Raw genomic sequence first — 14,017 nt, forward strand, 5'->3', positions numbered from 1 at the left:
CCTTGCATATCCACAGATAAGCACCAAAGTGAATGCTTTAATAAATGAAAATTACTACCTGGCTGGTAAGTTGAAAAGGCACCTTGTGTACTGATTAGGGAAGGGAATGTGTGGGTGGATTTTTTTTGGGGGGGGGAGGAAAGGGAGTAAAAGTATTATTCTCTCAGATGTAATAATGAAAAGCATGCCTTCAAAGGTAACCCAATAAAAGAATAATAAATTGGTAAGGAAGGAGCAGGGAGGAGACTTCAGTTATTTGGTGGTGGGGTAAAGGCACTCTGTTGATTCTTAGAGGAACTTTCCTCATATTCTAGGACTTAGCATTAGTACATAAAGCAGCCTCCTTGGCTGAATCCTGGTGAATTCTCAGCACAAATTGGAACGGAGACATTTAGAGCTTTTCTGTCCCTGATGACACGAAGGGCATCGAGTTGTAACAATAAATCATCAATCTGTTTATATGAAAAGCTGCTGAATGGGGGGGGGGGGAATGAAGAGGACAGTTGTGTGTGTATGTATATGTGGATTGTGTGGAGCCTGCAATTGCTCAGTGATGAGAGAAAAGCACTCTGAATATGCTCAGAGAAACACTTTTTAAAACCGCTAGTTTTGCTTAGGAGTCCTATGTTGTGGATTTACTGATTGATCTCAGGATAGTCTCTCATCGTTGTGCCTTGGTGTTACTCAGCTATAAAATGGGGCCAATATCCTATTACGTAAATGCAACATAATTCATGTATGTATAATAATGCCACCAGCACTCTGTACGTGTGTGTGTGTGTGTGTGTGTGCTGGGGAGAGCAGGTATCCAATTATGCATACGCCCAGAGGCTCATGCAGATAGCCATCTATATTTTTAGCTCTCCTTGGGAAAGTGGCTACAGACTTGGAGATTTGACTAAAGGGGGTCTGCCATGATGAGCTCCTGCATTTTGGAATTCATTCAATTCATTCACCACTGCCCCCATTCACTGCGAAAAATCTGATCTGCAGGTGAGATCAGATTTGGCATGGTGAACTCTGCTCATGCCTGATTTTGGCATGGTGTGAAACAGTGGCATAATTATGAGGAGTCACAGGTAGACACTGCACCTTTTGGGACTGTGCTGCCCCATGATGTGATACACCTTTCCAGAACTCCCCTTTCCTGTCCAGAGCAGATCCTGGAACACCCTCCTGCCTGAAGGAGAGATAGCTGTGTTCTAGATCTGCATCCTCCTCCTTTCCCCATGCTGTTACATGTACATGTCCTCTGCATTTTATGTATTCCTGCAAATTTTTAAATTCCTTGAGCGTGCCAATTTTGAATAGAAAAAATGGATGCCTTTTTCGGACTACAGTGGTACCTCCGGTTACAAACTTAATTTGTTCCGGAGGTCTGTTCTTAACCCGAAACTGTTCTCAACATGAGGCGCGCTTTTGCAAATGGGGCCTCCCACTGCCGCAGCGCCGCTGGTACATGACTTCTGCTCACATCCTGGGGCAAAGTTCACAACAAGGAGCATCTACTTCCGGGTTAGCAGAGCTCGTTACCTGAAGCATTCGTAAGGAGGACGTAAACCGAGGTTCCACTGTATTTAAAGAAATATTATAGTATGATGAACTCGCGAGCAGGATTTGACCTATGAGCAACGGAAGTAATTAGATTATAATATCATGGTTATGATCTAATAGTTACCGTAGGTTGCAGCAGAAGGGGGAGAAACAACAACTCCATGGAAAACAGGGTGGGAAGTCGATAAAAATAAGAGGAAAGACGAAATTGTGTTTTGATAATGTTGAAACTTAATAAAAAATAAGCCCTGAACTTTGGAAGTAGAAGGAATGATGTTCACTTGTCTGGGTCTTTTTTGTATATGTGTCTATACAAAATGTGTATATATTTTTTGTATATTCCCCTGCCAGGAAAGAGAGTAGCTATGATGGGATGGGGCTGGCACAGACCATTTGGCTCCAGCAGACCTTGAGCATTCTGCACCATGGTCATCCGCAGTCCATGAAAGGGATGCTTCAGAACAGAGAATCAGGATGTTAAGAGAACCAAAAGCTGGCCTTTGTTTAGTTAGATGACATGGACCACACACGTGGAAGATAATAGGTAAATCTGCAACACACACTCTTATGATAAGCAAAATGGAAAGCAGGGCAATTGCAGATAGTGTGAATAGTTACTCTTTTGCACCATGTGGGTTACCCGCTTGTAGCTTCTAACTAAACTGCCCCCTGACATATTATGAAGTGTGGTATCTAGATAATCTAAAATAAAGAACTGCTTTGTCTTTAGGTCCCCCCTCAATCATAGATGGATGGATGTGGATTATAATAGCCATCCAAAAGAGCTGAGAACCAACTGTGTGCCATCAGCGCCTGTTGCTCCAGCTAGAAAAGCAATATTTACTACATTTTTTAAACTGTATACACTGCGGAAATAAACACTGCTATCTTACTTAATTGGACACACAATGTGTGGGGAAATGTGCCCTTTTCTGAATAGAGATGAGGGAGTTAGCCTCCTGGTTTCAGTTAGGATAATTACAATTGTAAAGCAGTGTTTTCCAACTCCCACCACCCAGAAATATACCCTTCCAAACCTTTAATTAAACCAAGAGAAATGCTTCGTTTTCTTCTGGTTATTGCCAAAACATGTTTCGGATGCCTGGAGGAGTGTTTGATTGCACTTTCATTAGAATTCAATTTCTATCAGCCATACAGGTGCAATGAAAGAAATAAAAATTAATTAAAACTGTGGACATGTTTATCCCCTCCAGGTGCCATGAAAGGTAGTGGCAGAGACATTTTTCAAGTAATTAAACAGACATCTCTCTGTTTTCTAATGAGTTACTACTCGCCGCTCTAAAAATGCACCAAGCAGGATTCATCATCAGTCTATAACAGGTGATGGGAGAGTTCTGTATTGGAATAGCAGCAGGATCAGCTACATTGTCTCCATTGTCTGGCTGCCCCATAAACAGACCAGCATAATGGGGGTGACTTTATTTTCATTTAATGAGTCTCTGAATTCCCATGTGCACAAGCATGCAATATCCTCAGTTATATCAATGGAATACAGCCTTTCCTTCTTCCTTTTGTACAAACTGGGCATGTCCCTTTCAAATAATCTCTTCTCCAAACAGAACATCTTCTATCCTCATTATCCCTGGGCTCCAGAAGCTACCACTGCTGGGAAACAGAGGCTTCCTAATTCCTCTCCCCTTTTACCCCTTACTCTCCAGCCACGCTCAGTTCCTGGCTTTCTTGTGAGTAGGGTCATGACCAGGTCTTTACTTACAAGTAGACTATTAGCTCGCAGGAATCCTTTTAGATGTCCAATACAGCTGCATCCCATTTGCCCAGCAAGGAGCAGCGGGGTGTGGGTGGGTGGGTGTCAATCACCCAGAGACCAGCATTCCAATTTCAGGGCAGGCTGGAAAGCAGTCTTTAAAACAGCTCCTACCAGCTATTCATAAATATCTTGGGTCAAGAAAGTATTCCGCCTAAATTGCTAGCTTGGAACTGCCCGGCAAAAAGAAAGGACATTGTTAGAACTTTCATTGTGCTTCTCCTTTATGTAGTAAAGCAGGAAGTTGAGCACATTCTCTGCACCTCTTGTGGATGTTCCATAATGTCGTTTCTGTAGCAGAAAGAAATAAAACATTTATCTCCTAATGCCAAAGTGTGGACATACTGCCAGTTAAGATGAATTCTCCAAGGGATTTTTCATTTAACAGTCTTTCTCTCTCTGATTCATCATTTTGGAAACTTTCTTTAGGCTTCTGATTTTTATTATTTTTTATTATTTTTTACAGCATACCACTAAATAATATCAAAGGACTTTTTTCTTAGGAGAAAGACTTTGTGGCACGACCTTCAAAACCTTCACCTGGCTACACCAGAAATGATTATAAAAGATTGTGGCTGCAATCCAGCAAAGTGAACTATGAGTAAATTTTGAAAAGCAATGCTGGTAATTCATTGCAGGGAGTGAGTGTGAAGGCACTGAATGGGGAATATACAGACGAACTCAACGGTGTGTGCAGACAGTGGCTTGTACAGTGGTACCTCTGGATGCGAACGGGATCCATTCTGGAGCCTCGTTCACATCCTGAGTAGAACGCAACTCGCAACTGTGCGGGTCGCGATTCGCCGCTTCTGCGCATGCGTGTGATGTCATTTTGAGCGTCTGTGCATGTGCGAGTGGCGAAACCCAGAAGTAATGCGTTCCATTACTTCAGGGTCGCGGCGGAGCGTAACCTGAAAATGCTCAACCTGAAGCATATTTAACCCGAGGTATGACTGTAAACACTTTTGTATTGTGGCCTGTGTCAAAAAGTAAAATGTTTAGCAGACACTACAGTACTTTCTTTTAATTCTCTTGCATGCTGCTGCAGACATTTGGTGTTTAGGGTAGAGTGTAGCTAAGTAGTCAAGAAATACTTACAAGGGCAAACAAACATCAGAGGAATCTGCTATACAAATTTGCCTATAGAAAAATGTGAGAATGGAAGTTTTTGGTTTGTTGTAGAGTGTAAAGGCTGCAGGGGAAACAGAAAAAAAGAAAAAGAAAACCTCCCCACCCAGCCCCACTTTATCAGCCTCCCTCCATTTTTACAGAAACAGATCAGGGGAAAACAAAAATGGGGGAGAACAAGTCCTTGCCTCAATTTTCCTGTTTTTCTTCTGGGCTTTCACATCTCTAATTTATTATAAGGGGAATTTTTCCCCAAGATAAAATTGGACTCTGGGCGGGGGGCAAGGGTTGACTCTTGTAAATTACTTTTGTAAAATGATGAACAAAATCAGGTTCTTTTGAATGGTTAATCAAGAGCAATTTTCTTTCTTTTTCTGCATCATTTTATATTCAATAGTAGGTATTGATTGCCCACTTCGTAAGCAAAATCAATTATGAGTGAAGTATAAATTCCTAGGTTTTATAATTACACACCTTATAACAGAATGCATTAATGACACCCAGCTCCAGAGATACCGTCTGGTCACAACAAAAGCCTATTTTGAACCAGAGTGCAAAACATATTTACGTGATTCCGAATCTGGATTTTGACATCTTCAGAACATTCTCTGCTCCCTTGACAAGGTCATTGTTTATACAACAAATGGTAGGTTGTAGTTTGCATTGCTTTAATATCGCAAGCGCATTATGCACTGATTAAACAACAGAGCACAGCTATACATCATACCCTGCCGGTCAGTTTTCCAAGGTCTATAGTTCATCATTGTTGGGAGACAGAATGCCAGACTAGAAGAACCCTTACTCTGATCCATCAAGGTGATCTTTATGTTCTTACATTAAAGCACAGGAAGGCAGCATGGTGCGCTCACCCCTCCCATCCATGTTTTGGACTAAAGCTCCTATGATTCCTTTCCATTGCCCATGGTACTTGGGCCTCATGCAAGTTCTATTTCACAACATCTGGAGGGCACAACCTCCAGAGTTGCCCATTCCTTATTAAGGCATATGCAACAAATGTTGGGAATAGGAATTTGAAGACTGAAAAAAGGAAGAGCATTAATTATAGTCCATGGTGCAATGGAGGTGTAATGGCTGTCCACTTAGAGTTCACACATTGAACAGAGCTGACATTGAAAGAGCCAATCTGCCACTTGTCTTCTCCTTATGATTGAAACAGTGGTCAGAGCTCTCTAGCATTGCACACCTTGATTATATTGGTAGAGGAAGGACTACATTCAGCCCAGTGGCCACCTGAATTCCTGAATTATTTCATAGGAAATACCAAACTTCACACTGTCCCCTTATATCAGGGATATAACTGCTGATCCTCTGCATGTTGGACTCCTCCCAGCACTACACTGGCCATGCTGTCTGGGGCTGATAGGAGTTGGAGCCCAACAATGTCTGAATGGCCACAGGTTCTTCATGCCTGCCTTATGTGGATATATCATACCTGTCTACCCTGAAGAGTTAGGCAGGTGGTGAAGAGAAGGCTAGATATGGAATGGTTCCTGTGACTTTAATTTGTTTATTGGGTTTATTAGGGTCCCATCGCTGGGTAAAAGAATGAAATGAAACAATAAAGTGGCAATTAAAACCAGTATAAGGGCCTTCCAAGGGCCTTCTGATGGTTCCCTCACTGCAAGAAGTGAAGTTACAGGGAACCAGGCAGAGGGGCGTCTGCCCTGTGAAACACCTTCCCGTCATATTTCAAGGAGATCAATAACTATGAAACCTTCGGAAGACATCTGAAGGTAGCCCTATATAGAGAAGTTTTTAATGTTTAATGTTTTAGTATGTTTTTATATATGTTGGAAGCCACCCAGAGTGACTGAGACAACTCAGTCAGATGGGCAGGGTATACCGTATTTTTCCTTCTATAACACGCAGATTTTTTTCTCCTAAAAAGGAAGGGGAAATGTCTGTGTTATTGAGTGAATGTGTGGTCCCTGGAGCCAATTGGTGCGAGGGGAGGCAAAAAAAAGCAGGCAAAAATCAAATCTCGCGTCTCCTAGAAGGGAAACCTGAAAGAGGAAGCGGCTGCTTTCCGGCATTCTGCCTCAGGGTCTTACTGCCCACCCACCTCTGTTTCCTTGCTGTGTTTGCTCAAACGGAACAAAGAGCAGGGAAAGCCCCTCCCCTCCAGGCAAGCAGAGGGGAAAGCTGAAAACATGCAGGAGAGAGAGAGAGAGAGAGAGAGAGAGAGAGAGAGAGAGCGTGAGCTGGCTGGCTTGGGTGGGTAGGTGAGGGAAAACTTTTGCCTTCCTTTCCTCCCTACCCCTCTCCTGCATTCTTAGCCAGCTGCTTCTCTGCACACCCCTCTCCTGCTCCTTGTCCCTTCTGTGTTTTTCCTTCCCTCCCCGCTTAAAATGTGGTTAAAAAGCATGGATCCACATGGATCCTCAGGATCTTTGCATTGGGTCAGCCCAAATTCACCATCAGATCACATAGCATGTCCATGGCTACAGCCTGCCCCCCCAAAATCACGCACCCACTGTTGCCTGGGGCTGCAATGGTGCAAAAACGTGGTTACAAAGCATGGATCTACATGGATCCTCAGGATCTTTGCATTGGGTCAGCCCAAATTCACCATCAGATCACATAGCATGTCCATGGTTACAGCCTGCCCCCCAAAAATCACGCACCCACTGTTGCCTGGGGCTGCAATGGTGCAAAAACGTGGTTACAAAGCATGGATCCACAGGGATTCTCAGGATTTTTGCATTGGGTCACCCCAAATTCACCATCAGATCACATGTCTGTGGCCACAGCATGAAGCACAAAAATGATACATCCACTGTTTCATTCAGAATGTTTTTTCCCTTGTTTTCCTCCTCTAAAAACAATGTGCGTGTTATGGTCAGGTGCGTGTTATAGAGCGAAAAATACAATGATGATGATGATGATGATGATGATGATGATGATAATAATAATAATAATAGTTGTAGTAGTAGTACGATACCACATCAGCCTGTGGAGTGTATTCAGGAAAGTATGCTTGGCAGCAGCCCCACACTGCTCCTGCGATCTTATTACTTGCTTTGTTTTGTACACTTCCCTTAAAAATCCTAATACTTAAGGGCAGCTTATAACTTGTCAAAGTAAGTAAAGCATTTTAGGGAGAGTCTCTGCAGGTGGGCACCCTAGAAACAGATCTCTGTCAAGCTGCAATATCCTGAATAGTATTAATGGGACTTGGCTTGCCCCAGGACTCCATGATTGTACTGTACAAGCACAGTAACTGGCATTGGGGGCAACATTCATATACTGAGGCTCCGAACATTCACCTTTCAAGAGATCCCTCAAGTCTGAAGAGAACGGATTTCATTTCTCAGCAGGGATGATCCATGTCCTAAAACAAACTTCCATTAAAATGCCTACTGGTATCAGAAAAGTTTCTGGTGATGCATACAAGCTAATACAGCCCAAAGAGCTTGCTTAGACCAATCTGAATATTCTAGTTGACAGTGGCCCCTTTTTCTCATGGCTTTGATACATTTGTAATTTGTTTTCTCAATTTTGGACACTGCACATGGAACAGGTGTTTTCATTGAGCAAGGTGTCTTCTTTCCAAAGGTTTTGTTATTATTAATGTTTGTTTACTTGGCTTCGCAACTGTGAGTATTCCCAAAGCATTCTAATATCATCCAAACTTTCTGAAGCTTGCAGCGAGGCTTCCTTGGTAATGTGCGTTGTAAATGAAATGCAGCACAGACAGTTTCAAAGTCCGTAAGAGAGGAGCTTTCTGGGAAAGTCAATTTTAACAATTGATATATTACATCCCTTATTGGAAGAGAAATGTGCTGGTAGCATCTTGGAAAACAGTCAGGTTCTTATAGTGTGTTCACTGACAGGCCCAATCTCTTGGGGACCCTTAAATTCATATATAGAAACCTTTACTTTCTTGAAGACGTGAGCCAATGGACTCACATTGATGCACAGATACACCAGCAATGCAATTAATTGGTGCTATGGAAGTAGCATACTTTCCTCCTAGGTTGTTTCACATCATAATATGAAACATCCTCAACCAAAGAAACATAAGGTCACAAGCAGTGTTAGAAACTCAGATATATAATCTAGGCGCCAAATGGCTCCTTAAACCAGAGTTACAGTTGCCAAAATGGAATGCCTAGTTGCCATTTTGGGGCCAGAGGGCTCAAAAGTCATATTTTTCAGTATCCCCTTCTCACAGTGGCCAACCAGATGCCTAGGGGAAGCTTGCAAGCAGAATGGCATTTGTTAGCACTGATCTGTCGTTAACTCCCTTTGCCTTCCCTCCACTGTCAAAATGTGAAAACTAAGCTTGAGAGCTGATTACGTTATAACAAACAATGTAGCTTTTATTTATTAAACTTTTTGTTTATGTTATTATGTTAATATTTATTATTGATGCACAAAGTAGCAGAACTGGTATGGCTCAAATTCCAAATATCTTCGCTGCTCAGCATCTATCAAATGGAAATAGCATACCATTATCAAAAGGGAGGTCATTTTGCATAACAGTCTTCCTCTTCCTCCTCCTCCTCCTCTTCTTCTTCTTCTTCTTCGGCGATCACTCATGGACGAGTAAGACTGTCTTCCATGAACATGGTCTTAACAGTGAGTCCATAAGTGACCGTGGATGCCAATTTTGGATCCACACGTCTTTCCACATAACAGGACAGTAGGACTCACAGGGGTCCACAAAATTATGGTTATCATTGGTAGCTTGCCTAAACTTTTTGGTCATTTGAATCCTACGCCCTCCCTCCAGAGGAGTGCCTTATCCTATATCTCACACCATGTCTCAAAAATGAGAGGTTGAGGAGCTGGGGAGGATTGTGCATAATGCGAAAGCAAGCCCAGAGCTGTAGAAAGGGGTGGCAGGGCTTGCTTTGGCTGGTCTCTCCATGAACCCAGTAATCACATATCCAAAAAACAACAACAACAACCCCACACTCTGTCTTCCCTTGAATTTTAAGGAGAGTCAGAGTTTCCTCATTCTCTATAGAGTTCCAAGATTGGGAGGAAATCTGTATCACTGTGGCTGGTAATTATGAGTAACATTGGAGGGGGGAAATGGTTCTGTTCTACTCAAGGTTTTTAAATCTGGCTGTAAACGTTACCCTTCCCTTGAACCCCAAGCACTTTTTACTAGTGGCTGCAGCTGCTTCTGTAATGGCTTCTATGGTAGCAGTGTATCCTTGTCCCCTTTTTCTCTTCTCTAATGCCTCAAATGAATACTGGTTTGGCAGTATGTCAGCTGCCAGCATCCTAGGTGTCAGAGGCTAGGGAAACACAGTTTCCCCTGACATCAAGCAGGCTGTAAAAATAACATTTCCCAGGGCTCCTGGAGCTCCCAAATCCAAAATGGGATCCCTGGGCTAATGTTAACAGTTTGGGCACTCTTTGATGTCAGGCTTACATTGTAAGCCATTTACTGAATAACTGCCTTTCAATTAACCAGCAAATGTACATATAGAATAAATTAGAGTAATTTCAGACAGACAGCAGAAGGGTGAATAGCTTCACTCAGCTAAAATTATATAAAATGAAAACAATTTTACATGCATTGAGTGGATTTAGAGAGACTGCTTTTGTCAACGACTTTAGTATTGATCATGCCTCATATGGTGTACTTCTGTTTACAAAGAATACAAATCTATTAATATTATTCTATCCCCCCCCCATTATTCTTTTACCAGTATTAAGAACACAGAGCTGTTTTCCACCCTTGGCTTTTCCATCATGTAGTATATTGATTAAGATATTTTATGATTAGCTTTCCCAGGAACTTCAGGAGTTATGCTTTAGTAAGAGGGCTTTTGTTGAAGTTTGAGAGCTACTGGGCTTGGAGTCTGACCTCTGCATCTGACAACGTTACAATTTCTAAAACCATCTGAGTTGGGTAGCCCAGGATTACTATGACTGACAGTTCAAAAATACAGTGATCTGTTGTGTCTAACCTATGTCAAGCTGGAGAATATTTAAATCAATAATAATGCTATCAGAAGTGGAAAATCAAATGCAAAATAATTCCCTAGGCTTCCTGTGCATAATGACACTTGCTCTTTTGATGAATTGCTAATGCATTCTTGCACAGGAGAACAGCCAAATCTGGGATAGAAAGAGCAAGACTGGAAGAATTTGTGATTTTGTTGCCCTTACTACTGTTCACCGCTGTTTATTTTTTTTGTTTAAAAATGTAGAATTCACTGTTTAAAAACCATATTCAAGGCAGCACAACTCATACTAATTACCATTAAAAGACAAATCCACCAAAAACCACTTTGTTTATCTCATCAGTGGTTATGGGCTTGTTCTGAATTTAAAAAGCTGAGGGGATTATAATAGCTACTCTTTCATCTCTTCATAGAAAGCACTTCGCACAGCCCTGATGGAATTCTACTACATTGCAAAGCTGGCAGAGGAGTACAACTGAGTACTCTTCACATCACAAATTCCCTGCCCATTGAAACATAGCATTTCAGGGACAGCGGTCATCCCAATGTGCTCGTTTTCCATTCAGTGAGTTTTTGATGTGCACGAGCCTTTAGTGATTCTATTTCCCATCAATATTCTGAAGCAGCACAATCTTAAAGATTTTTTGGTTCTCTAAAAGTTCATCTCTTATTTGGGGGGGGGGGGAGAGCTGAGAATATTTCTGCATCTCATAGCTATAAAGAACAGGAGTTGTTGTTTTTTAAGGATGGAAGAGCACATGAAGGCTGAAAGCTAAACGTAAAGAGAGAGGGGGGTCCGTCTCTTAAAACTGGGGAAGCTTCAAAGAACATATATAGTGTCAGAAACCCAGGAGATTCCAGGCTTGCCATAACATATTGATTCGAAGCCCGTTGGAAAGTATATCCTTTCTGGCATAAAAAGGCAATAAATATTTGGCAAAGGTGTGTAGCCTTTCTGCACTTAAGGTAAGAAGGGTGCATTTTGCCAGTGCATCCTTTAATATGTACTAGTTGTTAATTAAAACAGACGACTTTACTAGTTCATGTTTTATGCATTTGTGGGATTTTAATACAGCCACAACTAAAAGGTTTGGTTCAGGAGCTTGGAAGCCTCCTGTAACCCTTTAACAAAGCACTTTTCGACTTAATTGATGTGCTTAATGCTGCTATGATGCCTACTCAAGGTGCTCTAGGGACATCAAGTAATGAAAAATGAAAATCTACTCCCACTCTCTTCCTGTGTGCATTAATGGACACCATTAATGATGCAATCATTTACCTTTCTACTCAAAAGTAAGCCTTGTTGTTTTTAATGGAGCTTGCTAGCATTGCAATAGCCTTCTCATGCATTCAGTGTATTAGCTCCATCCCTGCTCCCAAACTGGACGACAAGCCTGCAGTACATGTTGTTGCATGCCACCCCAATCTCTGAGTGGTGCAAGATTCCAGGGGTGCTAGGCAATTTACCTAGGGTCCATGTTTCCTTTTGGAAATGAGGCACAGCAGAAACTGTGGAGTCTCGATTTATGGTTGCTTTACACCTATATGTGAATCAACCATTTACAACCTGAGCTTGGGACAGGTTCCCAGCATTAACACTCCAAGAGAGGCTTGTTTCTCCACAGCCATGGATGCAAACAGAAGCCAACCATCATGCTTCAGCCCTCTCTCCAGCTTGCCGTCTTTTCCAACCTGCAACCTTTCCCCTCCTGGTCACATCCCAGCCAATTCTAAAAACTCTGGCTTTGTCTTCTAACTAACTTGGAGCTGGAGGAGGGGCCCCACCAACTTGCCATCTGACACAGAGCCTTTGCCTTCTTAATGGGCCATTGACTTCCCCTTGTTTTCCTAATGGCTCATCACTCCAGGCGATTACCTCATCAGGAAACCAGCCTGGCTTACAATTTAATCCTTGCTGGATCCAGGGGTTCAGAAGGCTTGAATAAATTCTAGCACTTACTGGATCCAGGAATTCAGGGGAGTCTGGCTCGTCACTAATGCATAAGGCTATGAAGACTCAGCATGAGTTTAAAACCCCAGGGGTGCATGGAACCACATTTCAAAAATATAGTTGACAACATGCTAACTTTATGGGGAAATGGGAGATGGGGTGGGGGAAGTTCCCATTTTTAAAAATCTCATTTTACTTTCTTTATTACTTTATTGTTTTAGGGGTGGGGCAAGAGGAAAAGGTTTGTGGTAGGCTGTATCAAAATTGTGAAGTAGACTATAAATGCAATTATACAAAGTATTTCAAGGCTGGGGGGAAATGGAGGGTACATTGAAGGGACTCCTCACCTGGAGCCTAATTTGGTCTTGGGTCAGTCGGAGCAGATGATATTGGGTTATGTGGATCAATAGTCTATCCCAGTATAATGACCTGACCTGCTGTTTGGGGTGGATAGGTGTAAGGGGCATGCAACCAGACAACAGACCATCAAGCTTTAGACAAGGAAGGGAAAAAATGAGATAAGTGAAGATGGAAACAGCCACAATCGCCAAGGCTTAGAGACACTGCAAGTTGACACATGGAGTCAAATGCATCCAGCTCTTGCAAATTCTAGCACAGTGTAGAACAAGCCTGGGGACTGTACAGTGAGATTTCTGCTGAGCGGAAAACTTCAGGAAGAGTCTGTGTTCCCTGTGGAGTGTTTCAGGACACAGCCTTGCCTGAAGATGTCCATATCTAGAAGTGTTCTCAAACATCCCTCCAAATCGTAATCTCATTGTTTGTGGAGATTTTTCAAATTCAGTTAATGGGGAGAAAGGTGGGAACCTCACTTGTTTGTGGAGACTTTCTTTAAATTCTCTAGTCTCACAAAAAAAGGAACATACAAAATACTGGAATTGCATACGGATATTTGTCCGCCTTCACTTGCTACACTCCAAGATAACAGAAGAGATCAGGATACATACAAACCAAGGAAGCGTTTTCTTAATCATTTGGCAACACAAAATGCTGGCTGTTTTAGTTTTCTATTTGTTGATTTGATTTGCTCTTCACACTGAGGGAGAAATCCTGAAAATGGCAAGAAATGTCAATTTAATATGTTCTAATTGATGCTTCTGGAAAACTTGCATCATCATAGGAGAAAGCAACACACAGTGATGTCAGTTCCGTACCAGCGTGAAAACCCATGTTTGTTTCCTAATGCCAAAATGTGGACATTTCAACAGTTAAGATGAATACTCCGAAAGGATATTTCGTTTTACTATCTTTCTTATGCATCATTTTCAGAAACTTCCTTTAGGCTTCTAATATCGTTGTTACATACCACTGAATAGCATCAAAGGGCTCTGTGGCACAGCCTTCAAAAACAGTAGACAAGACTAGGCCTTTGGGGATGAAAGAAGAATAGAGCATTTTAATCCAGAAAACAGGTGTGTATCAGAAGTTTGGGAAACATTTGGTTCGTAGAGTAGTAGCTTATTAGCACAGAGCCTAACTATATGTGCCTGACCAACCCTTGTTTTTCAACCCAAAGGTATTATGATGCATTTTATAGTGATTTAAAACCTGCCTGGTATAATCCTCTGCATATGGATGTGGGAGTGTAATCGCCTTCTTCTTTTTGCTCAGGAGTGCTAGCTAGCAAACCGCTCG

The 14,017-nt window shown here is 42.1% G+C and overlaps 2 protein-coding genes across 14 annotated transcripts in view; one reads left to right on the forward strand and one right to left on the reverse strand.

The window, feature by feature from the left end:
* The window catches only part of NTNG1 (netrin G1), a 218,905-nt gene that overhangs the window by 38,329 nt on the left and 166,559 nt on the right, over positions 1–14,017 (forward strand). The gene's annotated exons all lie outside the window — the stretch shown is intronic.
* Positions 1–14,017, reverse strand: part of LOC307218873 (uncharacterized protein) — a 69,778-nt gene that overhangs the window by 1,872 nt on the left and 53,889 nt on the right. The window contains exons 4-5 of one of the 3 annotated variants that reach the window (XM_079981821.1): positions 13,330–13,432; positions 8,884–8,919 (exon numbers count right to left, since the gene is read on the reverse strand). The exons of 1 other annotated variant lie outside the window; for it this stretch is intronic. In XM_079981821.1, the coding sequence (XP_079837947.1) occupies positions 13,353–13,432 (80 nt within the window). In that variant the 3' untranslated portion in view covers positions 8,884–8,919; positions 13,330–13,352. Of the gene's footprint in view, positions 1–8,883; positions 8,920–12,522; positions 13,433–14,017 lie in introns of those variants that run through there. One more of the 3 variants, XM_079981820.1, reaches the window with a different exon arrangement.

The sequence above is a fragment of the Podarcis cretensis genome (genome assembly GCF_951804945.1).
Source record: "Podarcis cretensis genome assembly, chromosome: 6".
NCBI lineage: Eukaryota > Metazoa > Chordata > Lepidosauria > Squamata > Lacertidae > Podarcis > Podarcis cretensis.